Source organism: Somniosus microcephalus, unplaced genomic scaffold, assembly GCF_052327205.1.
Source record: "Somniosus microcephalus isolate GS21.2 unplaced genomic scaffold, FLI_Smic_1.0 unresolved_chr4, whole genome shotgun sequence".
NCBI classification, from domain to species: Eukaryota; Metazoa; Chordata; class Chondrichthyes; order Squaliformes; family Somniosidae; genus Somniosus; species Somniosus microcephalus.
The window spans coordinates 11706210-11734009 of record NW_028225182.1 but is presented as its reverse complement, the minus strand read 5'-3'; the positions used below and the strand labels follow the sequence as shown (position 1 = coordinate 11734009).

Below are 27800 nucleotides of genomic sequence, written 5' to 3'. Positions count from 1 at the left end.
TCTAACAATGCGTTTGCAGAAAGTAATCAATATTTTATTGGACAGCACGCTGCACATTATGCTTCTTGAATATACAAACTGCTCGGTTTTAATGTAATGAAACAAAGATCTTTTGTAACTCTGTCACTGCTATGTTATTATGGCAATACCACTTAAATCTATGAATGAAGTGAGGCTGAGACACTTCTTTAAACGTTCATCATTAAGTCGAAGTCAATTAGTATTCATTATCTAAGGCGTTGGGTAGACTTCTGGAAACTAAAACATTGTTCCTGAAATCTTTCACAACCAGCCTATATTCAACTGATAAGGAGATGTGATCTGCTTTGAGCCAATCGGCTTCAATATACCCGAAAGCTTATAGCAACTAGAATAAGCAAACAAAGGGGAAGCTTTGGATTGTGCAATCATAACATAAGAAGAGCGTCTTGGGAATGTGGAGTTTATCAGTCGGTGTCTGTGGAAGAAAGTGACTGACTCAGGATGTTCTGGAAGGGTCTCTCCAGTAACATTCCGCTCCCAATATAGACCTGCTGTAGATTCCTTGCAGTTTCGGGATTAATGCAGAAATGTACAAAAATCCTCAGGCGAGTCGGGCAATTCCTCCCTTCTTACTTTGTCTGCTTCTGTGCAAATGACAGCGAATTCCGCAAAACTAACGCTACAAGACAGAAGCGGCTGATTTTCGTTCACAAATCCACTTGCAATCCAGGGCGCAGCAATAGTCGTTCCAGCCCGAACTACTGACAGTAGCGCAGTTCTCAGCCTGACATTGGGCAATCTGGTGATTGTGGTTGTCCGGTTGATTGTCTATCCAAAATCTGCACAGAACAAACAAATTTCAGTATACGTGTGAGTGGGAAAAATCCTTTTAGTTCAATGAAAGTTAATATTGTGTTGTTTCCGATTGGAATACGGGTCATCAGCATTCCTTAGTTACAGAATTTTACCTCCTCCTGAACCCAGTCATTCTGAGCTCTAGGTGGCTCGTGGGGTTAGGCACTAATAAGCTGCACAGTCACAGAAGGCCCTGTTTTTCACTGCTGGCTTGTCTGAAGTTAGCTGACTTGAAAGGGTAGGAACCAGTGAAGGATTTGGCCTCAGTTATTCCTGAGCACTGAATGGATTCAGACTCTTGACCCAACCCTAACCGTTGCCACGTGAGCTCTACTGCAAACCATTGAGGTGAATGTTCTCGGGCTTCTTCTACTGGGCTGCCATAAGTTCCGTGGAATTTCGATGGCAGCCCCATCTAAGCTAGGGCAAGAAATGAAGAGCAGGACAGACTAGGAGGACCTTCATCCCCTCATATCAGTGGACCATTTAACAGGCAAGGAGGGGATCTTGTCTGATGTGCCCTATGGGCAGAGGCTGCCAAAGGTCACTGGGATAAAACTGCGCCGTTGACAGTAACAGAAACCGGCTGGTAGCAACTCAGGCTCTGCTCCGAGCAATTCCCACATATCTGGGGGTTCCTGTCGAACTTCTACCAACATTACTGGTGGACGATGGGTAGAACCTCAGGGGGAATTGCCAGTCAATATAAGCTACCATTTCCTCTTGGTACAGTAGTGTAGGCTTTATAGGGTATGGTAGTGTATTATTTATCGGGTACGGTATTGCAGGTGTTATAGGGTACGGTAGCTAACGGGTAATAGGGTGATCTACCTTAGTATTTATATTGTATGGTATTTTAGGTGTTATAGAGTACAGTTGTGTAGGCGTTATTGAGTCTGGTAACGTAGGCTAATGTGTTTTGGCAGTTATAGATTATGGCAGTGTATGTGTTACTGGGTACGGTAGTGTAGGGGTTATAGGGCATGATAAAATAAGAGTTAAATGGTACGGTAGTGTAGGGGTATAAGGTAATGTATTTTAATGGTTTTAGGTAAGATTGTGTAAGGATTGCAATGAACGGTAGTGTAGTGGTTACAGGTACAGTGGTGTAGGGTTTATAGAATAAATAGCACAGAGCTTATAGGATATGTTAGTGTAACTGATATAGGATGGAAAGGTGTAGGGGTATAAAGTACGGCAGTGTAGTGGTTGTATGGTAAAGTGGTGTAGGGGGTATAGGACGCCATATTGTAGCGGTTATAGTGTGCTGTGCTTTAGCAGTTATAGTGAACGATAGTTCAGGGGGTTGTCGAGGACGGTAGTTTAGCGGTTATAGGGTATGGTGATGCAGAAATTATAGTGTATCCTAGTGTAGCAAATATCGGATGCGCTAATGTTCAGGTGATAGGGTGCAGCCCTGTTGGTTTTTTATGGTATGATAGTCTACGGCTTATTAAGTACGTTAGTGTATGCGTTATAAGGTAAAGAGTGCATGGATTATAGGTTATGATAGTGTATGGGATATTGGAAACCGTACTAAAGGGCATATAGGTTACATCAGTGTCTGAGTTATATGGTATGCTAGTGTCAGTGTTAAAAGTTACGGTAGTGTATGGGTTTTACATTACGACCGTTTAGGGGTTAAAGGGTAAGGTAGTGTATAGGTTATAATTTACTGCAGTTTAGGAGCTAGATGATACGATAGTGTACAGGTTATATGATACGGTGGTTTTGGTGTTTTAGGGTGCGGTAATTTGAGAGCTATATGACTGGACTAATAATCCAAAGGCATAGATCGATAATCTAGAGAATGTGAGTTCAGATTCCACCATGACAGTTTCAGAATTTGAAATCTGAGAAAAATATATGCTAGTCAAAGGCTGTTATTAGAAAAAGTGAACATAAAGCTGTTAGATTGTGGTAACAACTCAACAGGTTCACTGCTGTCCTTTACGGAAGGAAACACGCTGCCCTTACCCTGTCTGGTGTATATCGGACTCCAGTCCGACACTGAGCTGGTTGAGTCTTAAATGTCCTTTAAATTGGCCTAGCAAGCTACTGAGATGCATCAAACTGCTACAATTAGGAAAAGAATGTTCTCCACCATCTCAGGGTACCTAGCATGAGGCAACATATACCCACATCAAAATGTAATAATCTCTTATTAGATAAAGATTTAGGCTTTCTAATTGCAGTTGCTAATTCCGTATGGATCTACATGCAGTGCGGTTCATTTCCCTTCTTCTAGCCCGATGGAAAACGGGCGTTCTTAGATCAGCCGCCGCCTTACAGCCTGTCCGTTATTGGTTAACATTGAAATCAGTTGAAATGAAAAATGTACAGAAACTAAAACCACCGGCCAATCCTCGGAGCCCATTTTATTCTGGCGGTAAAAGTAAATATTCACCCTAGAAAGCTTTTTAAGGATACAACCTGATCCCAGAGGGTAATTGTAACAGCTTGGCAAAGGCAACAGGAAAGGAAAATTGGTCGAGATGTAGAATTCACGGGCGGTCTGATACCGACAATTTTACGCTTTTGACGTAAGTTAAAATGATCTCCATAGTGTTTCTTGTACAGGCAGGCTGTGCAGACTAACATGATTTTATTCCAGGAATCCGATCTGTCCCGAGGCCACTGCATCACCCAGATTCCTTGGAATGTTTTTCTGCATCCTGTCCATTCACTCACACCTCTCGGTACTCACTTAGGCTCAGAGAGCTGGCCTGCACCATCCACCCATTGCCAGGTGCCTTCGTTTTCCTCATCCGTCATCCCAATCCAGTGATCATCATCTCTGTCCTTAACAAAATCCTTCATGGAATGAAAATATTACACAATTCATAAGATTATTATTGTTACTATTATTAATTGTAAAAACCTGGTTGCAGGGCCGTCGCTGATTCTGTAGCACTGCTCATTGGTTATAAACAGTGAGGAAGGAGACAAGGCAACATAATAAGCAGTGACGTTAAACAGTTTTTTGAAGTAAGTTGATTGTGAAGGAAGAGATATAAAAACAGAATGAAACAAATACAGATATAAAGAAAGAAACAACAAATGAACGGAACAAAGGCTTTGCATTTTATAGCGCATTTCACTACCTCAGGACGTCCCAAAGTGCTTCACAGCCAATGAAGAACTTTAGCAACTGATGTAATGAGCGGAAACACAGCAGCCAGTTTGAGCACAGCGGGATCTCAGTATAAGAATATTCGGTCCTTCAAGCCTGCTCTACCACTCAATAAGATCGTGGCTGATCTTCTACCTAAACTCTACCTTCCCGTCCATATACATTGACTCCCTGAGTTTGAAAATGTTTATCGACCGCTGCCTTGAATATACTCAATGACTAACTATCCATAGCTCTCTGAGGTAGAGAATTGTAAAGATTCACAGCCTTTAGAATAAAGCAATTTCTCCTCAACTCATTCCTAAATTGCCGAACGCTTATTCTGAGACTGTAACCCCCCTAGTTCTAGACGCCCCAGGCAAATGAAACAACCTCCCAGCTTGTACTTTTTCAAGCCCCTTAAGCATTTTTATGTTTCAATAGGATCACGTGTCATTCTTCTAATCTCTAGGGAATATAATCCTATTTAAACAATCTCTCCTCATAGGACAATTCTCTTAATCCCAGAATGAATGCAATGAACCTTTGTTGCACTCTCTCTAAGGCAAGTATATCCTTCCTTAGGTTAGAAGATCAAAACATTGTCAGCTGTGACTCAGTTGGTAGCAGTCTTACCTCTGAGTCAGAAGGTTGTGGGTTCATCGAACCCACTCCAGAGACATAAGCAACAAATCTAGGCTGACACACCAGTACAGTACTGAGGGAGCGCTGAACTGTCAGAGGGGCAGTACTGTGGGAGCGCTGAACTGTCGGATGGGCAGTACTCAGGGAGCACTGAACTGTCGGAGGGGCAGTACTGAGGGAGCGCTGAACTGTCAGAGGGCCAGTACTGAGGGAGCGCTGAACTGTCGGAGGGGCAGTACTGAGGGAGCGCTGAACTGTCAGAGGGCCAGTACTGAGGGAGCACTGAACTGTCGGAGGGGCAGTACTGTGGGAGCGCTGAACTGTCAGATGGGCAGTACTGAGGGAGCGCTGAACTGTCGGAGGGGCAGTACTGTGGGAGCGCTGATCTGTCAGATGGGCAGTACTCAGGGAGCACTGAACTGTCGGAGGGGCAGTACTGAGGGAGCGCTGAACTGTCAGAGGTGCCATATTTCGGATGGGACGTTAAACCAATAACCCTCTGCTCTCTCAGGTGAAGGTAAACGATCCTATGGTACTATTTCGATGAAGAGCAAGAATTAACCTCGATGAGCTCGCCAATATTTATCCCCCAATTAACATATAAAAACAATCTGGGCATTATCACATTGCTGTTGGTGGGAGCTTGCTGTGCCCATATTGGCTGCTGCGTTTCCTACATTACAACAGTGACTACACCTCGAAAAGTACTTAATTGGCTGTAAAACACTTTGGGACGTCCGGTGGTCGTGAAAGGCGCTGTATAAATTCTTTCTTTTTCTTTCAAAATTGCACAAAGTACTCCAGGTGTCGTTTAACTAAGGCCTTATATAATTGCAGGAAGACTTTTTTACTCTTATGCTCCAATGATTTCTAATAAAGGCAAATATACCATTTGCTTTCCAACTTGCTCGCTGTACCAACATGTTAATTATCGGTGATTAATGCACAAGGGCACCCAGGTCCCTCGGAATACCATCATTTCCAATCTCCCACCATTTAAAACAAATTCTGATTTTCTATTTTCCTACCAAAGTGGATAACTTTATATGTACACAACTTATATTCCTTCTGTCATGTTCTTCCCAATTACTTAACCTCTCTGTATCTCTTTGTTGCCACTTTGCATCATCCTCACCACTTACATATGGACCTAGCATTGTATCTGAAGCGAGCTTGGATACATTGCACTCGGTCCTCTCATCTAAGATATTGATACACATTGTTAATAGCTGAGGCCCAAGAACTGATGCTTGCTGTACACCAACATTTACAGACTGCCAACCAAAAAATTAACCTTTCATTCGTAATCTCTGTTTTCTGTCCGTTGACAAATCCTCAATCCATGCTAGTATATTACTTTGAATCTCATTAGCCCTAATTTTGTTTAACAACCACATGTGTGGCACCTTATGAATGACTTCTGAAAATCCAAATACACCACATCTACTGGTTCCCCCTTATCTATTCTGCCAGTTACAACCTCAAAAATCTCTAACAGATTGGTCAAACACGATTTCCCTTTCATAAATCCGTGTTACCTCTGCCAATCCTATTATTATTTTCTATGTGCCCTGTTACCACATCATTATTAATATAATCCAGCATTTTCAGACTACTGATGTCAGTCTAACTGATTTCTAGTTCCCCATTTTCTCTCACCCTCTTTTCTTAAATAGTGTGATTACAATTGGTACCTTACAATCCACGGGAGCCCTTGCAGAATCTATGGAATTTTGGAAGATCGAAACCAATGCCTCCACTTTCTCTGTAGCCAACTCTTTTAAATGCCACCGATGTCGGTCATCAGGTCCAGAGGATTTGTTGACATTTAGGCCCATTCATTTCTCCAGTACTATTTCTTTACTGATACTAATTTCTTTACGTTGCTCATTCTAACTAGGCCCTTGGTTCCTCATTATTTCTGGAATATTTGCTGTGTCCTGCTCCATGATGATAGATACAAAGTACTTGTTTAATGAATATGCCATTTCGTTATTTTCCTTCATTATTTATCCTGTCTCTGCCTGTAAAGGATCCACATTTACTTCAGCAAATCTATTGCTTTTTACATGCCTATAGAACCTACTACAATCTGTTTTATGTCTCTTGCTTCTTTACTCTCGTATTCTCTTTTCCCTCTCTTTATCAATTTCCTGATCATCATTTGCTGAATTCTAACATCCTCCCAATCCTTAGCCTGATATTCGTTTTGGCAACATTATAAGCCTCTTCCTTTAATCCAATACTATCTTTAACATCTCTTGTTAGCTACGATTGGACCACTTTTCCCGTGGTGGTTTTATTCTTAAGCGAATTTATATTCGTAATTAGATAGTGACCAGATAATCTAGTTTATTGATGTCGTTTGAGGGATAAATATTAAACAGAAATTATCCTTTTTTTCTTCAACATAGTCCACCTGAGAGGGCAGACAATCCTCGGTTTAACATTCTGTCCGAAATACGTCACCTCTGACAGTGCAGCTCTTCCTCAGTGGGGCCCAGAATAGCCAGCCTGGATTAGCTGCTCAAGTCAATGGCGCGGGATTTGAACCCATGCGTGTGATACCACTAAACCAAGGGTGGCAACTAAAAGGTGGAGAGAGCTGAGGAATTGACGGATTTAGATCTTGTGGACAATGAGCATAGATTGAAGGTGGTGAGGAAACTGGATTTAAATGCAATGCGGCTTCATGGAGCGGAGGTAGAAAAAATGTATAGGGCAGTAAGGTAATAGGAACAAGGGATGTAAGTTCCAATGCTGAAAATTCGAAAAAAGTTTGCTAAAGTAGAAGAAAAAAGAAAGGCAGCAACACAGAGATAGACAGAGATAGCGAAGGAGACAGAAAAAGAGACTGTGACAGATAGACTTTACATCCGAATGGCCTCTTTATCAGATAATAGCCGACTGCAAACCCCTTCATTTGTTAGAAAACCAGCATGTGAGTGTTTGCGACTGTGTGAGTGAGTGTGTGTGTATCTGTGTTCGTCTCTGTATGTTTCTGTATGTGTGTATGTGTGTGTGTGTGTGTGTGTGTGTGTGTGTGTGATTGTTTTTATTTGCTTATTCTCAGGATGAGGGCTTTGCTGGACAGGCTGACATTTATTGTCCAATGCTAGATTCCTTGAGAAGATGCTGGTTAGCTGCCTTTTTGAACTGCTGTGGTTCTTGCGGTAAAGATGCTCCTACAATTCTGTTAGATAGGAAGTTCCAGGATTTCGTCCAAGACAATGAAGGAATATCGAAATATGTCCAGTTCAGAATGGCATGTAACTTAAAGGGAGGATTAGAGCTGATGGTGCTCCCATGCGCCTGCTGCCCCGGTCCTTCTAGGTGGTAGAGGTCCTGGGTTCAGGAGATGCTTCTGAAGATACATTGGTGACCTGCTGCAGTGCCTCCTGTGGATAGTGCACACACTGCAGGCACGGTGGGCTGGTGGAGGAGGAGGGAGTTAATCTATAATCCAATGGATGGGGTGCTGCTCAATGGGCTACTTTTACCTGGATAGTTTCGAACTTTAGGAGCATTGTTCGAGCTACACCCATCCCGGAGAGTGGAGATAATCACAACACATTCCTGATTTGTGCCTTGTAGTTTGTAAGCAGGCTTGGGGAGTTAGGAGGTGAGCCACTCGCCACAGAATACCTTCTTTATGTCCTGCTCTATTCGCCACGGCATCTATATGGCTTGTTCAGTAGAGTTTCTGGTCAATGGTGATACTAAGATATTGAAGGTGGGGGATTCGGTAAAGGTTGTGCCATTGAATATCAAGTGAAAATTGTTACATGCTTTGTAGTTGAATATGAACATTGCTGTACACTTTACTTGCATCTGTCATTCCGGGCTTGACACTTGCACTATTGTCTGTGACTGTATGTATGTGTGCGTGAGAGCCTCTGTTTGCCTGCGTCTGGGCATGTCTCTATAACCTGGACATGAACTGGGGTGGGTTACATATTGCGGGGGCAGAGAATCGGTCGGGAAATCCGTAAGACCGGGTTTCCCAGCATGCTGTTGCGTATTATCTCCACAGCGTGAGATTTTTGTATTTGACACGTGCCCCACCAGGAGGTCAGCCTGATTGACCTAATTGGCTTGCACTCGGGCGGGGAGGACACTGTCGCAGGCCGCAGGGGCAGCGAGGATCTGGGTGGGTGGAGTTCGATCGCTGAGGGTATTCGATTCCAGGGTGTCTGGTGTGTATTTTATGGGGGGGTCTGATGGTGGGGCAGCCTGGGCTCCGGGGAAGCACTCCGGCTCTGCTTGGCCCACAAGCAGTGCTGTAAAGGCACATAACTGGCCTAAACTCTCTACACCTGCTTCAGCTGCTTGGTTTAACGAGGCCTGGGAAACCCGACCAGCCACTTATAAAACCGGCAAAGTAGGTTAAAACAGGTTGGCAACCTCATTAATATATTTGAATTGTGTACCCGTCTCCTCAGAGGGGCTTAACTCCCACCGCTTGTCCTGCCTCTGATAAAAACAGAAGTGAGTAGGTTGGAGGCAGGATGTGGTGGGGTTTCAGATTTTTAAATTTTCATTCCTAACCAGACTCCAACGCAGTGGGGCTGCTTACATTCAGCCATGTGTCTCTGTGCCTGTCTGTGTCTGAGATTCTTCTGTATGTGTGCGAGTGTGTGTGTGTCTGTGTCTGTGTCTATGTGGGTTTTGTCTGTGACATTGTTTCTAAGCATGTGCATGTGGGTGTTGGTGACTGTGCACCTCTGTCTTTGTATGTCTGTGTGAGACTGCGAGGGTGTGTGTGACTGTGACTGTGTGCCAATGATCACAGCCCCAGGACAACGCTGCTGTAGATCCTAAGGGCAGTGTTTAAGGCACAAACAAATTCAGCTGCTTCATTAATGACCTTCCCTCCATCATAAGGGCAGACGTGTGGATGTTCACTGATGATTGGACAGTGTTCAGTTCCATTTGCAATTCCTCAGATAATGATACAGTCCATGCCCGAATGCAGCAAAACCTGGACAACATCCAGGCATTGGCTGATAAGTGGCAAGTAACAATCCCGCCACACAATTACCAGTCAATGAATTTCTCCCACAACAGAGTCTAACCACCACCGCTAGTCATTGAATGGCATTACCATCACCGAATCCTGCACCATCAACATCCTGGGTTGTCAGCATTTTGAGAAACATAACTGGACCAGCCACGTTAATATTGTGGCTACAAGAGCAGGTCAGATGCTGGGTATTCTGGGACAGGAATCTCACCTCCTGACTCAGCACAGCCTTTCCACCATCTACAAGGCACAGGTTAGGAGTTTGCTGGAATGCTCTTCACTTGCTCCAACAACACTCAAGAAGCTCGACACAATCCAGAACAAAGCAGCCCACTTGCTTGGCACCCTATAAACCACCTTAAACATTTACTCCCGACACTTGCAACGCACCGTGGCTGCACTGTGTACCATCTAGAAGATGCACTGCATAAAATCGCCAAGGCTTCTTCGGCAGCACCTCACAAATCCGCGAGATAGACAGACAAGGGCAGCAGGCACCTGGGAACATGGTCACCTCCAACTACCCCTCCAAATCACACACCATCCTGACTTGGCACTTTATCACCGTTCATTAATCGTCGATGTTTCAAAAGCCTGGGAATCCCTCTCTAACAGCATTGTAGGAGTACCATCACTACAGGGAATGCAGCGGTTCAAGAAAGCAGCTCACCACCACCTTCTCAAGGGCAATTAGGGATGGGCAATAAATGCTGGCCATGCCAGAGATGCCCTCACCCCATGAACGAATAAAAACATGCCAAGGGACTCTATGGTGTAGATCGAACACGCCTTAAAAACACTTCTTTGCTCGACTGCACAACATTCTATTTCCATGTATTTAATGGGAGCAAAAATCACTGATGGACGAGTGCAGGTTGGAAATTTCATCCCCATACTCTTTGCGCTTATTAAATTGATATCGAGTTTAGATTTTGACACTAGTATGAAATCTCACCTCTTCATGTTTACTAGTGATCACCACAAGATGGGATTCATTCCCAATGCAATAGTTCGCACTTGAAATCCAATTCCGTTTAACAGTTGAAAAAAAGTAACAACTTCCATTAAAAAACTTCCATTCGTTTGAACACATTACAGCATCGCACTCTGAAAGACAAAAGGGATTGTTCACATAATTCAGTAGAAATACAGAAATAAATGTATTATGTAGATCGATGGATAGATAGTTAAATAGATGGTCAGCTAGAAAAATAACAGAGAGACTAATAAATAACTGGGTGCATGGATGGAGATATAAATGTGACACTGGATAGAAAACATGATAATTAGAGACAGAATATGGATACATATGGTTTAAAACTCAAATTTGGCATGTCCGCAAAACTGATGGCAGATGATCGGCCACACGATTGTCCTTCATTGCACCTCAATAAGGGGCTGGCGGCCAATCTGCTGTAGCCAGTTTACCTGATAGATCGATCTATAGCTACATAGATAGCGAGATAGCTAGATAGATAGATATAGATGTGTACAAATGGATCTCAGAATTAATTGGTTGTGACATGGATGAGTGGGTGGCTATGTTAACAGTTGGACGGATGGATATATTCCTGAAATGTTAATCTTTATTATACATACCAGGAGCGACCAATTGATCACAAAATCTTCTCCAGATTTCCATGTATTTTTCCTGGAGATGTGTAACATTACGATGCAGTTTCTCCAGGGTCGTAAGTTGCTCATCATTTTCCATGCGAAGAAAATATCCTTAAAATACGTGAAACTTTTACAACATCAATTAATCTGATAAATTAAGACAAACTATCAATCACGGCTGAAATTAATTGAAGGGTAAATCCTGTCAGCACAGCTCGGCCCCGTGGCATGCTCCTCCTGCACTATGTAGGAAATGAGGGACACTTCCTGTGCCCCTGACGATCATGTGTGCTGGAAGTGTATCCAGCTGCAGCTACTGACAGACTGCATTGCGGCACTGGAGCTGCGAATCGATACATACTTGAGCCTTCGTGATGCTGAGGACATCATGGATATCGCAGGCTCGAGGGGCCAAATGGCCTACTCCTGCTCCTATCTTCTATGTTTCTTTGTTTCTAAGATATATTGCTTCACTGCTTCTGAAATCCTTTGAAAATTATATAAAATCACAAATATTGATAGTTGTTTATGAATATCAATAATGCAATAGCAATACAGTTGGAAAGTATTGTGGGGACAACGGACATTTAGTCTTTACGTTGCATCCAACCTGCTTTATGGGATACTGTAATGCACATGGAAAAACATCATAATTTACAGAGATTGTTGAGGAAATTTATTCCACATTAAATCTCAAGTGAATGAATCTGGAACGTGCTCCACTGGGAGCGTTTGCAACTCAAGTGCGCTGTTGGGATGTTTGATGGGACAGTGTATGGAGAGCGTTAAACTGTATCTAACCCGTCCTGTACTTGCCCCGGGAGTATTTGAGGGTCCAGCTTATTAGGAGCTTTATTCTCGATATAACTTTTGATGTACCTGCCGTAGGCGACTGTTCACACGAGGTTTTACTCAGTACCTTACCCGTGTTCTACAAACCTGAGAAATATTGACGTGACAGTGCGGAGCAGCTTTACTCTCTGATTGCGAGTCAAGATCTTTTGATGGAGGAGACTCAGTCCCCGACCTTGGCAAAAGGTACGAGGTACTTTATACCTCTATGAATGCGAAAAATGACTGCAGGAAGGATGGGCATACTGACCACGGCACTCCCTTACAGAGGGCATCCAAGTGGGGGGATATGGAAGGAATGTGGTAGGAGTAGGGAGCAGTATAGTCGTGGGGATAGATACTGTTCTCTGCAACCGCGAAAGAGAGTCCCGAAGGCTTTGTTGCCTGCCTGGTGCCATGGTAAAGGATATCTCCTCATGGCTGGAGAAGAACTTAGAGTGCGAGGGGGAGGATCCAGTTGTTGTGGTCCATGTAGGAACCAACGGCATAGGGAGAACTAATAATGAGGTTCGGCTGAGGGAGTTTGAGGAGCTAGGGTCTAAATTAATCAGCATAGCCGCAATGGTAATAATCTCTAGATTACTACCTGAGCCACGTGCAAATTGGCATAGGTTAAAGCAGATCAGAGAGCTAAATGCGTGGCTCAAAGAGTGGTGTGGGAAACGAGGTGAAAATTCATGGGGCACTGGCACCATGACTGGGGAAAGAGGGAGCTGTTCCGTCGGGATGGGCTCCACTTAAACAGGGCTGGGAAAGCGTCCTGGCGAATCGAATCATGAGGGCTGAAGAGAGGGCATTAAACTAAAAAAATAGGGGGTGGGTGATAGGGAGGGGTCAGGTGAAGCTACATTAAGAACGCTAATGAGAAACAACAAGGCAATATAGCAGTGTAAAGATTTGGATAAAAATTAAGCAGAGTGTAACAGGAAGGGACAGAAAGTTTAAAGGTAGCAGTGCAACAGAGAATCAGCTCAAAGAAGGGAAACGTGTTAAAAATGTAAATTAAAGGTCCTTTGACTAAATGCACGAAGCATTCACAACAAGGTAGACGAACTCGTGGCACAAAAAGAGATAGATGGGATTAATCTATTAGCCATTACAGTGACATGGTTGCAAGGTGGTCAAGTTTGGGAAATAAATGTTCCAGGGTACTTGACCTTTCAAAAGGACAGACAAAATTGAAAAGGAGCGGGAATAGACCTGATCATAAAGGATGACGTAAGGACAGTAGCAAGAAAGGATCTCAGCTCGGGAGATCAGGAAGTAGAATCAGTATGGATGGAGATATGGAATAGCGAGGGGCAGAAAACACTGGCAGGAGTAGTATATAGCCCCCTAACAGTAGATGAAAAGTTGGACAGTATATTAATCAAGAAATAGTAGGAGCTTGCAACAAAGGTAGTTCAATAATCTTGTGGGACTTTAAAATTCATATATTCTCGACAAATCAAATTGGCAAAGGTCGTCTGGAGGACAAGTTCATGGAATGCATTCGGGACAGTTTCCTCAAGCAATATTTCATGGAACCAACCAGGGAACAGGTTATTTAGATCTTTTATCGGGTAATGAGACAGGGTAAATTAGCAATCTCAAAGTAAAGGATCGTCTGGGGCAGAGTGATCATAATATGATAGAATTTCACGTTAAATTTGAGAGTGACATGTCTAAGTCCGAAACTAGACTCTTAAACTAAAATAACGCCAATTACATAGGTATGAGGGGCGTGTTCGTTAAGGTAGATTGGAAAAATAGATTAAAAGGTATGGTAGTAGATAAGCAGTGGCTACTGTTTAAACAAATATTTCATAATTCTCAATAAAAATATATTCCATGGTGAAACAAAAACTCTACGGGAAAAGTGAGCCAACCTTAGCTAATTAAAGAAGTTAAGAATAGCATTAGATTGAAAGAAGAAGCTTATAATGTTGCAAAGAATAACGGTAAGCCTGAGGATTAGGAGAATTTCAGAAAGAAGCAAAGATTCAACAAAAAATAAAAAAAGGGACAAAAATAGAATATGAGAGAAAACTACTAAGAAATATAAAAGCAGATTGTGAGAGCTTCAACAAGCATGTAAACGGAAGAGAGCAGCAAAGGTAAACGTTGGACCCTTAGAGGCTGAGACAGAAGAAATGATTATGGAGAATAAGGTAATGGCAGAAACGTTAATAAATATCTTGTATCTGTCTTCACAGTAGAAGACACAAAAAGCGTACCAAAAATGGTGGGGAATCAAGGGTCAAATGAGGGTGAGGAACTTAATGTAATCAATATAATTAGAGAAAAGGTACTAGAGAAGCTAATGGGACTAAAAGCCGGCAAATCTGCTGGACCTGATGGCCTACATCCTAGGCTTCTAAAAGAAGTGGCTGAAGAGATGGTGGTTGCATTGGTTTTGATATTCCAAAAGTCCCTAGATTCTGGAATGATCCCAGCAGATTGGAAGGTCGCAAATTCAACACCGCTATTCAAGTAAGGAGGGAGAGAGAAAACAGAGAACTGCAGGCCAGTTAGCCTGACGTCAGTCGTCGGGAAAATGCTGGAATCCATTGTTAAGGAAGTGGTATCAGGGCACTTAGAATATCGTAACATGATTAGGCAGAGTCAACATGGTTTTATGAAAGGGAAATCGTGTCTGACAAATTTATTAGAGTTTTTGAGGATGTAACTAGCAGGGTAGTTAAAGGGGAACCACTGAATCTAGTATATTTGGATTTTAAAAGACATTCGATAAGATGCCACATAAAAAGTTATTACACAAGATTAGGGCTCATGGGCTTGGGGGCAATATAGTAGCATGGATAGAGGATTGAGTAACGGATAGAAAACAGAGAGTAGGGATAAACGGAACTATTTCAGGTTGGCAGGCTGTAACTAGTGGGGTGCCGCAAGGATCAGTGTTGTGGACTCAGCTATAGACAATCTATATTAATGACCTCGATGAAGGGAACAACTGTAATGTATCCAAGTTTGCTGATGATACAAAGTTAGTAAGCAGAGAAAAGAACACAAAGAGTCTGCAAAGGTATATACATAGACTATGTGAGTGGGCAGTAAGCTGGCAGATAGATTATAGTGTAGGAAAATGTGAGGTTATTCACTTTGGTAGGAAGAATAGCAAAACAGAATATTTTAAATGGTGAGAAACTTTCAAATGTTGGTGTTCAGAGAGATTTGGGTGTCCTCGTGCAAGAAGCACTGAACGCTAGCATACAGGTACAGCAAGCAATAAGGAAGGCAAATGTTATCTTGGCCTTTATTGCAAGGGGCCTTGGTGCGATCACACCTGGAGTAATGTGTACAGTTTTGGTCTCCTTATCTAAGGAAGGATATACTTGCCTTGGAGGCGGTGCAATGAAGGCACACTAGATTGATTGCGGGGATGAGTGGGCTGTCCTATGATGAGATATTGTGCAGAATGGGATTATACTCTCCGGGGTTTAGAAGAATGAGAAGTGATCTCATTGAAACATAAACGATTCTGAATTGGAATGACAGGGTAGATGCTGGGAGGTTGTTTCAGTTGGCTGGTGTATCTAAAACGACGGGGCCTAGACTCAAGATAAGGGTTAGGCCATTTAAGACTGAGATGAGGAGGAATTTCTTCAATCAGATGTTTGTGAATCTTTGGAATTCTCTGCCCCAGAGTGTTGAGCATGCTGAGTCTTTGAGTATATTCAAGGCTGAGATAAATAGATTTTTGGAGTCTAGGGGAATCAAGGGATATGGAGATCGGGTGGGAAAGTCGAGTTGAAGTCGATGATGAACCATGAACTTAGTGAATTGTGGAGAAGCTCGAGGGGCCAATTGGCCTACTTCTGCTCTTATTTCTTATGTTCTTATGTTCTATATTACCTGTGCTGCAACATCCCTGATTGTGTTTGATGGGTCGGCGTGGCGGTGCTTTAATCTCTATATAACCTGTGCTGTACCTTTCCTAGGACTATTTTGATAGGACGAAGAAAGCATTAAAAATTATTCCTGCCTGTTGTGTCTCAAACGTGAACCAGGATGAGATAAAATGAAGTTATTAAGAGGAAAATAATCAAATTAATTTTACTGACCAGTTATTACTTGCGAAACAAGTGTAGCAATTAGAACGCAACAGGTGACCAGGAGGACTATTGCCAGCGCCTTCCAGACGACAGATTTCTTGGTATCTGCAATGAGAAATTGTTTGGCGAATTAACGAAAATGAAACAAAAGAATGGAATATATGTGGCTCTGGGCTGATCAGTGAAATCAGAGGAGTTTGCGATACATTCAAGAGTAACTGAAATCATTTGCAACAAATTTAATTTGTTGGTGATGTGCATCACGTAACATCTGTATAAGGAAGGTACAGAGCAATGAATTTATAATTTTAAGAATATTGAATGGTAATCAGGAAAGGTTTGTTAACCATTTTATGATAGACTGTTAAAGTTGTTGCCTGTGAAGTGTTTATGTTTTCGGGAGTACTGGGGATTCTGGGCTTGCTCTCATTAGAAAGAAAAACACTGAGGGCTAATTTTACATTTGTTCAGTTTAAAAAAGTGGTGATATTGGATACACCACGTATTATACACCCGTACATTTCACATCATTGTTGGATTTTAAAATTCCCAGCCAGATATAGGGAACAGAGTTGAGCAGAATTATTTTTCTCACCGCAGTTCCAGCGTCTTTGGAACTCTCTTTCTCAGAGGGCGGTGGAAGCAGAGTATTTGAATATTTTTAAGGCAGTGGTAGATAGATTCTTGATAAGCAAGGGGGTGAAATGTTATTGAGGCACCGAGTGACCTTCTCCTGCTCCTAATTAATTTGTTCGTAACATTTTCAATGTGCCATTTGCGTGTAAATCTGAATTCATTGGATTGAATATTGGGCTGTTTCTATGATTGATAGTTGCAGGTAATATTCTAATTGCAATTCAGGAAATGGCAGACTTACTAAATAATGAATCTGTATTGGTCTTCGCAGTGCAGGATGAGGATAAAATACCAGAGATGCAAGGAAATCCAACAATACATCAAGGGGAAGAACTAAATAGATTCAATATAAGTTTAAAAAATGTTGATGGAGAAATTAAGGAGATTAAGGATAGACAAACTTCCAGGACCCAATGTTTTCCAGCCCATGACTTGTAAGTAGTAGGTTGAGAATTGCTGGTGCGTTAGTCAGATCTTCCAAAAGACTCTCATTCAGGAAGCGCGCACTTGCTTTGGAAATTTGCCAATGTCACTCCAAAATTTAAGAAGGGTAAAAGAAAGAAACTCGGAAAATATAAGGCCATGACTCTAAATTCCGCTATGGGGAAGTATCTAGAATCTGTTATTAGGGACAGAGTGACTGAACATTTGGATTTGTAAACGGTAAGTCATGTCTAACGAAGCTAGCTGAATTATTTGAGGCGCTAATTGACGTTGTAGATAAGGGACTGTCTATGGAGGTTATGAATATATACTTCCAGAAGGCATTCGACAAGGTTTTCCTTAATAGATTGTTAACAAAAATTAGAGTGCATGGAATTGGAGGCAATCTATAGGCTTGAATAAGTTCGGTGGTGTGTGACAGAGATTGGGGATAATGGATATTTCCTTAAATTGGCAAGATGAGCCATGTGGTGCCCTCAGGTATCTGTACTGAGGTGCATGTTTACATTATTTTTATAAATGTCTTGGATGAAGTAATAGAGAGCAGTATACCTAAGCTTGTCGACGATGCTAAGTAAGGTGGCGCTGGAAATAATGTAGATAGGAGCAGAACGTTGCAAAGGGAAATTGTTAGGATAAGTGAGTGAGAAAAACTGCGGCAGATGGAGATTAACGTGAGAAAGTGTGAAGTCAACCACATTAGGTTGAAGAAAGAGGGATCAGAGAATTTACCAAATGGCGAGAAGCTATGATCTGTGGAAGAGCAGCTAGATTCAAAGGTCGAAGTACAGAATTCACTAAAACATAGTGGCAGGTACCAAAAAATAATTTAATGGAGTGTTGGCCTTTATCTCAGGAGGGCTGGAATACAAAGGGATGGAAGTTATGTTACAGCTGTGCAGAGCTCTGGTGAGACCCCATCTGGAGTATCGCATTCAGCTCTGGGCACAGCACCTCAGGAAGGATATATTAGACTTGGTGAGGGTGGTGTGCAGACTCACTGGAATTCTCCCGGGGCTTAAAGTGTTACATTATGAGGACAGATTGCACAAACTATCCTTGTATTCCCTTGATTAAAGGAGATTAATGGATGGACTAATTGTGCTTTTTAAGATCGGTAAAGTTCTTCATAGGGCAGATAGAGAGAATCAATGTCCTCTGGTGGTATAATACAGTACAAAGGGGCCTAACCTTACAATTAGAGCGAGGCCGTTCAGGAGTGATGTCAGAAAGGACTTCGGCACACAAAGAGTAGTGCACATCTGGAACTCCCTGCCCCAAAAAGATTTTGAGGCTAATTTAGTTGCAAATTTCAAAGCTAAGGTCAACAGATTTTAGTTAGGCAATAGTATTAAGCGTTACAGAACCAATACGGATTGATGGAGTTAAGATACAGATCATACATGATGCAATTGACTCGCGCAAATACTCAAGAGGCCGATTATTGTCCTATATTCCAAAATCCTTCCTATGTTCCTAGGTTCACGCTATACGACTGGGCAGCAGTAGATTTGTGGTGGTTTTAACCCACCCCACCCAGTGTAGTACACATCTCTTCTCTTTGCTTAACCTTCTTAACTGCCTCGGTCATTTTCTCCCCTTCGTAGTTCACCATCTTACCTTTCTATTTCAATTCGAAAACTGTAAATTTCATGCTCTCCCTTGTCTGGTTCTCCTTCCAAGCTGTGCACATCTGCTTATCTTCATACCTTTCAACTTCACAACTTCATTCGTCTAGTTCAGTTTCTCATCTGCCAAAGAGCATTGTCACTTGACCAGTTCATCTCTGCCTAGGTTATCTTCTCTCTTGTATTAGTTGACCTTCAGAGATCTCTATTTCACCTTCTAATCAGTACAGCTCACCTTCTTCATTGTCTGTTTCACCTGCTCACCTTTCCATTTCACTTTCTCATCTGTGAACTTCAACTTTCCCCCTCTGCAGTTCACCTTCTGTCCTGGCCACTCACTTTCTCATCTGTCTCGTTCATATTCTCGCTTGTCTATTTCACCTTCTGAACTTTTATGGCACACCTCATCAGCTAAACAGTTCACCTGCTCACTTATCTACGTCTCCTTTCCATGTAACTTTTGGCTTGTATACTTCAATCTTCTCATCTGTGTATCTCATATTCTCAATTGTTAAGTAGCTCACCTCCTCATTTATCTATTTCTACTGCCTAACTATGTAATTCACTTTCTCACTTGTTTTGCTCAGGTTCCGGCCTCTCCAATTCCACTTCTCACTTACATAGTTCAATATCTGACCTGTATCGGCCTGCTTCTCCATCGTCTACTACACATTTTGTGATGCATTTTTACGACAATATGGAAGCAAACTCGTTCTGCACCTATTGCTCAAATTACCAGCTTGATCAAATTGAGTTTAAACAGATTATCCTGGTGATATTTCAATTCATGATCTCCGGGCTGCTAACTTTTCGCTATAAACGCAACGCTAACATTCACCTTCTCAACTGCCCTGTTCACTATCCCACTTAATTTCTTAACCATCTCACCTGATAATTCCTCTATTACCCGTTTGGTTAATCTTCTTACCACAACAGTTCACAAACTCTACTATTGGTTCAGCAGCTCACCTGCTTATTTCATGTTTTGACTTGCCTCTTTCACCTTTCACTTGTTTATTCATCTTTTTCACATACCTATTTAATCTTATCACTTGTGTAGTCCAGCTTCTTAACTGACTAGTCCACATTCTCAGTTGTCTAGTTAAGCGTTTGACTTATGTAGTTGACTTTATAATTGGCCCCTGAGGCATACCAGTTAACTGAAAAAAGACACTGATCCATTCACTCAGCAGCTTTCTCTCGCATCCGTCTAATCTGGAGAATGCAGGTAAAACTGTGGCTTGCGTGAAGCGGTTTACAAATCTAGGATCTCTGAGCCAGGAGTCATGTTCAATCTTTCCTGAACTACGATACAGAATTGCCCGAAGGTGCTCGGTAAAGCTGAACGTGGACAACAAATTTTGGTCATCGTATTCCTTGCTTCCAACAAAGCTTGTCCTTTATAAAACGCGCATCAATCCAATTATCCTGGATACATCAGAGATATGAACTGTCTCGCATGCAGACCAGGCCCAAATTGATCCAGTGTTCCAATCGCATCACTGCTGCAACCACCATATTCGGAGATGTGGCTACGTCACCAATATTCAGGTCAGAAAGTTGACCTCCGAGCCGTCATTAAGGGCACGTGACAAGTATGGACTGCACACAGCATTTCCACGATACTTGCAACCTGTGGCTTGATGGTCTGGAAATGATAAAATAATAAGCAGAAGCAATTGGCTCTCTCACCGTTACAGTTGACCTCAGGCCCCAGAATATCCTGACCTTCAGCATGACGAGCGCAGAGAGCATGAGAGTTGGCGATGTACCGACGTGCTGAATGAATATGCTACAATCATCTTCGTGATCACCTGCTGTATTGTCTCAGATGTTTAGTTCACCTACTCACCAGTCAAAGTTCACACTCTTAGTTAATCTAGTTCACCAACTATTCCGTTTTGTGTGCTTTCGCACTTCTTTAATCCACCTTCTCACTTTTCAATCTAACGTTATCTCCCACCAAGTTCATCTTGTCACATGTATAAATCACCTTCTCATCTGTGTGCGCCGCACAATCAAATGGTTCTTTCATTGTCAAACCTGTCCAGGTCACCGTGTAACCTGAATCGGTATTATTTCCTCGACCTCGTTCACCGACCCACCTGATTTGTTAATCTCTCACATCTTTCATCGTCTCACCTGCCTGCGTAACGTATTACCATAATATTTCATCTTTCAATCATCTCGCTCATTGTCTCACCTGAATCCTTCACCATTCACCTAACTAATTAAAAATTCCCACTGTCTGGGTCACTGTGGCACTGGTCTAGGTCAGTTTGACACCTGTCGAGGTCACTGTGCCACCTGTCTATTTCACTGTATCAATTGTCTAAGTTACTGTGTCACAGGTCTATTTCACAACGTCACAGATATAGGTCACCTTGTCACCTGTGTCTTTCACAGTCTCACCTCTCTAAGTCGCTGTGTCATAGGTCAAGTTCACTCTGTCACCTGTCTAACTCACGGTGTCACAGGTTTACGTCACTGTATCACAGGTCCCGGTCATGCTGTCATCTGTGTAGGTCACTTTGTCACCTGTGTAGGTTAATTTGACACGTGTTTAGGTTACCATGTCACGTGCCTAGCTTACTGTGTCACTGGGCTAGGTCACTTTGTCACCTGTCTATGTTACTGTGTCACTTGTTTAGGTTACTGTGTCACGTGTCTAGGTTACTGTGTCACTGGTCTAGATCACTTTGTCACCTGTCTATGTTACTGTGTCACTTGTTTAGGTTATTGGATCACCTGTCTACGTTAATGTTCACGTGTCTAGCTTACTGTGCCACTGGTCTAGGTCACAGTGTCACCTGCCTAGGATACAGTATCAGAGGTGTAGTCCACTGTGTCACTTGTCTAGTTCACTGAGACGCCTGTGTGGGTCAATGTGTCATTTACCTATGTCACTGTGTCACAGGACCTAGTCACTATGTCATCTGTCAAGTTCACAGTGGCTCCTGTCGACGTCATTGTGTCAGCTGTCTAGGTAAATTTATCACAGTTCTCGTTCACTGTGTCACTTGTAGATTTAACTGTGTCACCAGTCTGCATCACTGTGGTACCTATCTAATCACTGTGTCAGGCCTACGTCACAGTCTCACCTGTCCCAGTTACCATATCCCCTGTCTAGTTCTCTGTGTAACCTGTCTAGGTCACTGTATCACTTGTCTAGTTCTACACTTAACCTGGCTAGGTTATGCTGTCCCAAGACTAGTCACTGTGTCATCTGTCTAATGCACCATGTCATCGACCTAGGTCACTGTGTTTTCTGTCTGGGTCGCCGAGTCAGCTGTCTATTTCACTGTTCCTCCTGTCTGGATCATTCTTTCTGTCCAGTTTGCCTTCTGATCGGTTTACTTCATCTGTAGCATTTTCTTCCTCACTTGTCATTTCAGGTTCTCTCATCTCCACTTCATCTTCTCACCTATGTAGTACACCTTTCCATCTGTCTATGGCACCTGCTTAATTGTTGAGTTCATTTTTCTATCCTGTATGCTTCACCTTGTAACCAGTATTTTTCAGTACCATTTCGGACAGTGCATTTACTGGATAATAATGGGGCAGCAATACTTCTAAATCTTATGGGAAAATATATGCTTTTTACGAACCAGTTGTGAAATAAACATTTGGTATAAAAACAACTTTGCAGTAAAAATATTGCAACTTCCCTTTGGTCTCCGGATGCACAGGAAACAGCTGTTGTGAACGGTGAACATGTAATCAAATCAGGAAGTTACTTTAGAAAATAACGGAAATACTAATGCCCGCAATAGCTTGGTTCTGTACATAAATAAAATTCAAAAACATGAAGTTCAACAAAAAATGGTCTACTTCATTCATCAAAATCTCCTGCTGCTGTTCCTGGCAGTGCAGAATTGAAAAACCGCCATGGTAGGCTGCCTAGAGACAGCAGTGAACTTTGGCTCACTGAGAATTTACACTGCTTGAAATGTAGTGCAGATTGTATTACAGATACACACACATACCCCCCCCACACACACACACACACACATACCCACACACACACACATACCCACACACAATCTCACACACATACCCACACACATACAGATATATATGTTGAGGGAGAGAGTGTGCCACATTGAGTTACTATACACATGTATATACACACACATATATATACATAGAGAGATTGCCAGATTGAGTTACAATACATATAAATGCATTTGCTTATAGAACAATCCATGATTTTTCCAATATACTCCCCACCCCAGTCCCTCCTTCAGAAGAAAAAACATTTAGGCACAGCTCAAAAAAGTCTAAACATTGTTTTACTGATATCCGTCACGTTTCTGGTCACTGGCCCGAGCTCTCATTGTTCATGTTGGAGCCGGCCAGTTCAAACGATATTTAAGCATGGACGGGAATCCCGTCCAATACAGCTCCCATTAGAACCTCTTGCCCACTGTTTCTGGACAGAGTAACTGGATGGCAATCTGCAGCTTGAATCCCCCGTTAACCGTCCCCGCTAAAATGAGAGTCCTCAGATCCTTAATATGCGGCTGTCAGGACCGTGTCCAGACCAGCAAACCCTGAACAGATCAGGCTTCGTGCCTGGACCCCTGTGGACTGTATGTCTTCGATGCAACTCCAAAGCGTTCAAGTATCTAAGAGTTAAACAGACACAAATTTCAAAGGTGATAATTAAAATGGGACGTACCTGTCGGCACAATGCCACAGAGCAACAACAGTAACTGCCTGGTTACCCTAAAGCTATGTTGCTATTTACTGAAGAAACGGCTCCTGTACCTGCATTGCTGGACGGAGGTGCTGGAAGTTGTTGCTGTCGAGAAGTTTGCGAGAACTTCAATTCTGCATAACTGATATCAGCTTCCATTCCACCATCAGTGTGCAGCTTCTGTGAAGCTGTGTTGTTCAGGGGTGGTGTAAAAGGCAACAGTGCCGTTTGTCGGAGGCGGGGTTCGCTACTTCTCATTTTCTCCGCTATGCTGAGGATGTGATGCCTGTGTTGGAGCTTTTGCAAGCGTCTCTCAGAATGGTGGAAAAATATGTTTGTTTTTAATTGAAATATAACCGAACATACATATTCCTTTTTTTTCAGTTTATATATTATGGGGGTAGCAATTCGCTGGATGGGGATTTAAAAAAAGTCAGCCTACATTCTTTGGCCTGTCAGGCGCTCTGCCCGATATTCAGTTCCATTGGCCTCGATGTTAACCCCCCCACGACGGGCGGGAGGTTGTCTGTGGTGCAAGGTGGGGGGCGGGGCAGTGTGGGGGGGTGGGTGCGAGCGGGGTACATAAAAAAGAAAAAAAGGCGACCATTGCTGTTTGGTGCTGGGTTTTGTGACACCCCGGGCAGTAGAGGGCTGGGACACTTAATTAAAATATTTAAATCGGGCTTCTACAATGCAATTGGGAGAGGGATTTAACGTTTTCTGATGCTGGTGGAGTTTCACAGGGGTGGGGAATCCCAGCAGTGAAAGTGAGGCGGGAGCTGCCGGCTCCATAATGTAATGGCCTCTTTCAGCACTTCCTGTGGGCCAGCAGGACCAGGACTCTCGCTGGTCCCACAACGAAGCGGTCAGCATTCCCTCTGCCGTTTGCCACCTCTCTCTCCACCTGCCACGATCGGCGACCCTTCCCCCCTCTCCGGCCCCGATGGCAGCTTTCTCCCTCCAGCGGATGGCGACCCCTCCCATCAAACCACCGCCACCCCACGAGCACCGATTACCGACCTACTCCTCCCGCTTTGCCGTCTCTCTACCCCTCAAGCACATATCACCGACTGTCCCCACTCCCGCGATGTTCTCTTTAACCCCCAACACCCAGGTCCAGATCACTGACCTTCCCCACTCCAGATTGCCGGGGGCTGATGCCAAGTGTCCATGGCTGTGACCTCCTGCCGCTGGTTTTCACACCCGGCCTTCTGCCAGGATGTCTACTTGACCGGTAACAAGGCGACAAACGGGAGAAAAAACTATAATGGGGACCTGCTGTTTAATTCAGAAAGACCTCCTCGTCCCCGGTCTAACCGGGTTCTTTGTTCTGTGTGCATCCCCCACACCCTCTCCGCTTCCCCGTAAACATTGTGGCCATTGACTTCATTGGTCTAGCAATATCTAAATATTATAATTACACACACAAACAGAGAAACAGATATATATATTTTTAGTAGATAATAATCTATAAATCTTTCTCTGTCTCTATTTAGTATCAATAGCTACTAATTTCTACATTTCATGTATGCATACACATACAGATATCCAGATATAATGTTTATGGATTAGAACTGTATATTACTATATATGCATGACTCTATCTTTCTTTTTTAGGGACCCAGTGTCACATAGAATGACAGTATCTGGCTTGCTACCTTGGAAAATACGTTGGCAATGGGCATTGAATGCCTGTCTTGCCGGCAATGGTCACATCCTGTGAATGAATTAAAAAAATATTTTGCTCTAGAATAATTTAAATGTAATTATCGAAATAGTCTTGGGATTGCAAAGAAACCTTTATTAATTGTATAACCCACGACATATTTTACATGCAAACATTTAATGGCTCTCCGATTCTGAGGGACCTTGACAGGGTAGATGCTGAGAGGTTGCTTCCCTGGCTGGAGAGTGTAGGACTAGGGGGCATATTCTCAGGATAAGGGGATGGACAATTAGGGCTGAGATGAGGAGGAATTTCTTCAGTCAGAGGGTTGTGAATCTTTGGAATTCTTTACCCTAAATGGCTGTGTGTGCTCAGTCTTGAGTATATTTAAGGCTGAGATAAATTGATTTTTGGATTCTAGTGGAATTAAGTTATATGGGGGGAAACTGGAGTTGAGGTTGAAGATCAGCCCTGATCCTATTGAATGTCAGAGCAGGCTAGAAGGGACTTATGGCCAACTCCTGCTCCCAGTTCTTATGTTCAAACTGTTCTTGTAATACTTAGTGAAGCAAAACGGTTGCTTTTAACGGGAATTTCAACAAAGTCGCTCATTCCCCTCAATCCGCTTTTATCTCAAAGAAATAACATTGCAGCATTCCACTTGTAGCTTCAGTTTTCTGTTAGTCCTGCGTGCAGTTATACCTCACGGTATTCAGTCCAAATCTCAAAGACCCGATTTAAATAAACCCTGTTGGGACGAATGGGGCTGCATAGGTTAGGAAGCCCATTTTACACCAGGCCCGGTTTTATATCCAATTGGACAATGGGGGCGAACGTCGCCTTGGGCGGCAGCACAATACGACCGGTAAAAAATTCACAACCCGTTCTACATTCCCCCATAAAATTTTACATTGACTTCTATAGAATAGAGAATCGCCTGGGATTTAAAACGGGCTCCTGATTTGCTGCCGCCATTTTTGCGCTTATGACTTGGGGATTTTCAACCCCAGTGAGGAGTGAAATCAGGCCTGGTGTAAAACCCTGGACTCGGCAATGGTCCCGGCAGACTGGAAAACTGCTAATGTAACACCCTTATTTAAAAAGGGCAGTAGACAGAAGGCTGGAAACTATAGACCGGTTAGCTTAACATCTGTAGTAGGTAAAATTTTGGAGTCCATTATTAAGGAGACAGTAACAGGACATTTGGATAATCATAATTTAATAGGACAAAGTCAGCATGGTTTTATGAAGGGGAACTCATGTTTGACAAATTTGCTGGAGCTCTTTGAGGAAGTAACGTATAGGGTGGATAAAGGGGAACCAGTGGATGTAGTGTATTTAGACTTCCAAAAGGCATTTGACAAGGTGCCACACAAAATATTATTGCTTAAGATAAAAAATCACGGGATTGGGGGTAATATTCTGGCATGGATAGAGGATTGGCTATCTAACAGAAGGCAGAGAGTTGGGATAAATGGTTCATTCTCAGACTGGCAATCAGTAACTAGTGGTGTTCCGCAGGGGTCAGTGCTGGGTCCCCAACTCTTTACAATCTATATTAGCGATTTGGAGGAGGGGACCAAGTGTAACATATCAAAGTTTGCAGATGATACTAAGATGGGTGGGAAAGTACTGAGTGAGGAGGACATAAAAAACCTTCAAGGGGACATAGACAGGCTAAGTAAGTGGGCAGAGATTTGGCAGATGGAATACAATACTGGAAAGTGTGAGGTTATGCACTTTGGCAGGAAAAATCGTAGAGCAAGTTATTATCTTAATGGCAAGAAACTTGAAAGTACTGAAGTACAAAGGGATCTGGGGGTCCTGGTGCAAGAAACTCAAAAGTTTAGTATGCAGGTGCAGCAAGGGATTAAGAAGGCCAATGGAATGTTGGCTTTCATTGCTAGGGGGATAGCATATAAAAATAGGGAGTATTGCTTCAGTTGTACAAGGTATTGGTGAGACCGCACCTGGAATACTGCGTACAGTTTTGGTGTCCATACTTAAGAAAGGACATACGTGCTCTCGAGTCAGTACAAAGAAGGTTCACTCGGTTAATCCCGGGAATGAGGGGATGGACATATGAGGGGAGGTTGAGTAGATTGGGACTCTACTCATTGGAGTTCAGAAGAATGAGAGGCGATCTTATTGAAACATGTAAGATGGTGAAGGGGTTGGATCGGGTGGATGCAGGGAAGATGTTCCCGATGATGGGTGAAACTAGAACAAGGGGGCATATTCTTAGAATAAGGGGCTGCTCTTTCAAAACTGAGATGAGGAGGAACTACTTCACTCAGAGGGTGGTAGGTCCATGGAATATGCTGCCCCAAAAAGATGTAGAAGCTACATCATTACATAAATTTAAAACAGAAATAGACAGTTTCCTAGAAGTAAAGAGAATTAAGGGTTACGGGGAGCGGGCAGGAATTTGGACATGAGTCTAGGTTCGGATCAGTCATGGCCCTGTGGGTAGCAGAGCGGGCCCAGGGGCCGTGTAGCCTGATCCTGCTCCTATTTCGTGTGTCTAATTCTGTTAGATTCAGGAGATGGTTCTGTGATAGTGGATTGGCGGTCAGGATCAGATCA

General features: G+C 42.9%; 1 protein-coding gene across 1 annotated transcript; it reads right to left on the bottom strand.

The window, feature by feature from the left end:
• LOC147089573 (C-type lectin domain family 6 member A-like) lies at positions 1–23885 on the bottom strand. The gene is made up of 6 exons (XM_085977185.1): positions 23620–23885; positions 16151–16246; positions 11217–11345; positions 10573–10724; positions 3545–3651; positions 1–821 (listed from the first exon to the last, which is right to left on the bottom strand). The coding sequence occupies exons 1-6, from the start codon at positions 23804–23806 to the stop codon at positions 662–664; spliced, it is 831 nt and encodes a 276-aa protein (XP_085833311.1). The 5' UTR covers positions 23807–23885; the 3' UTR covers positions 1–661.
• Positions 23886–27800: the final 3915 nt, after the last annotated feature.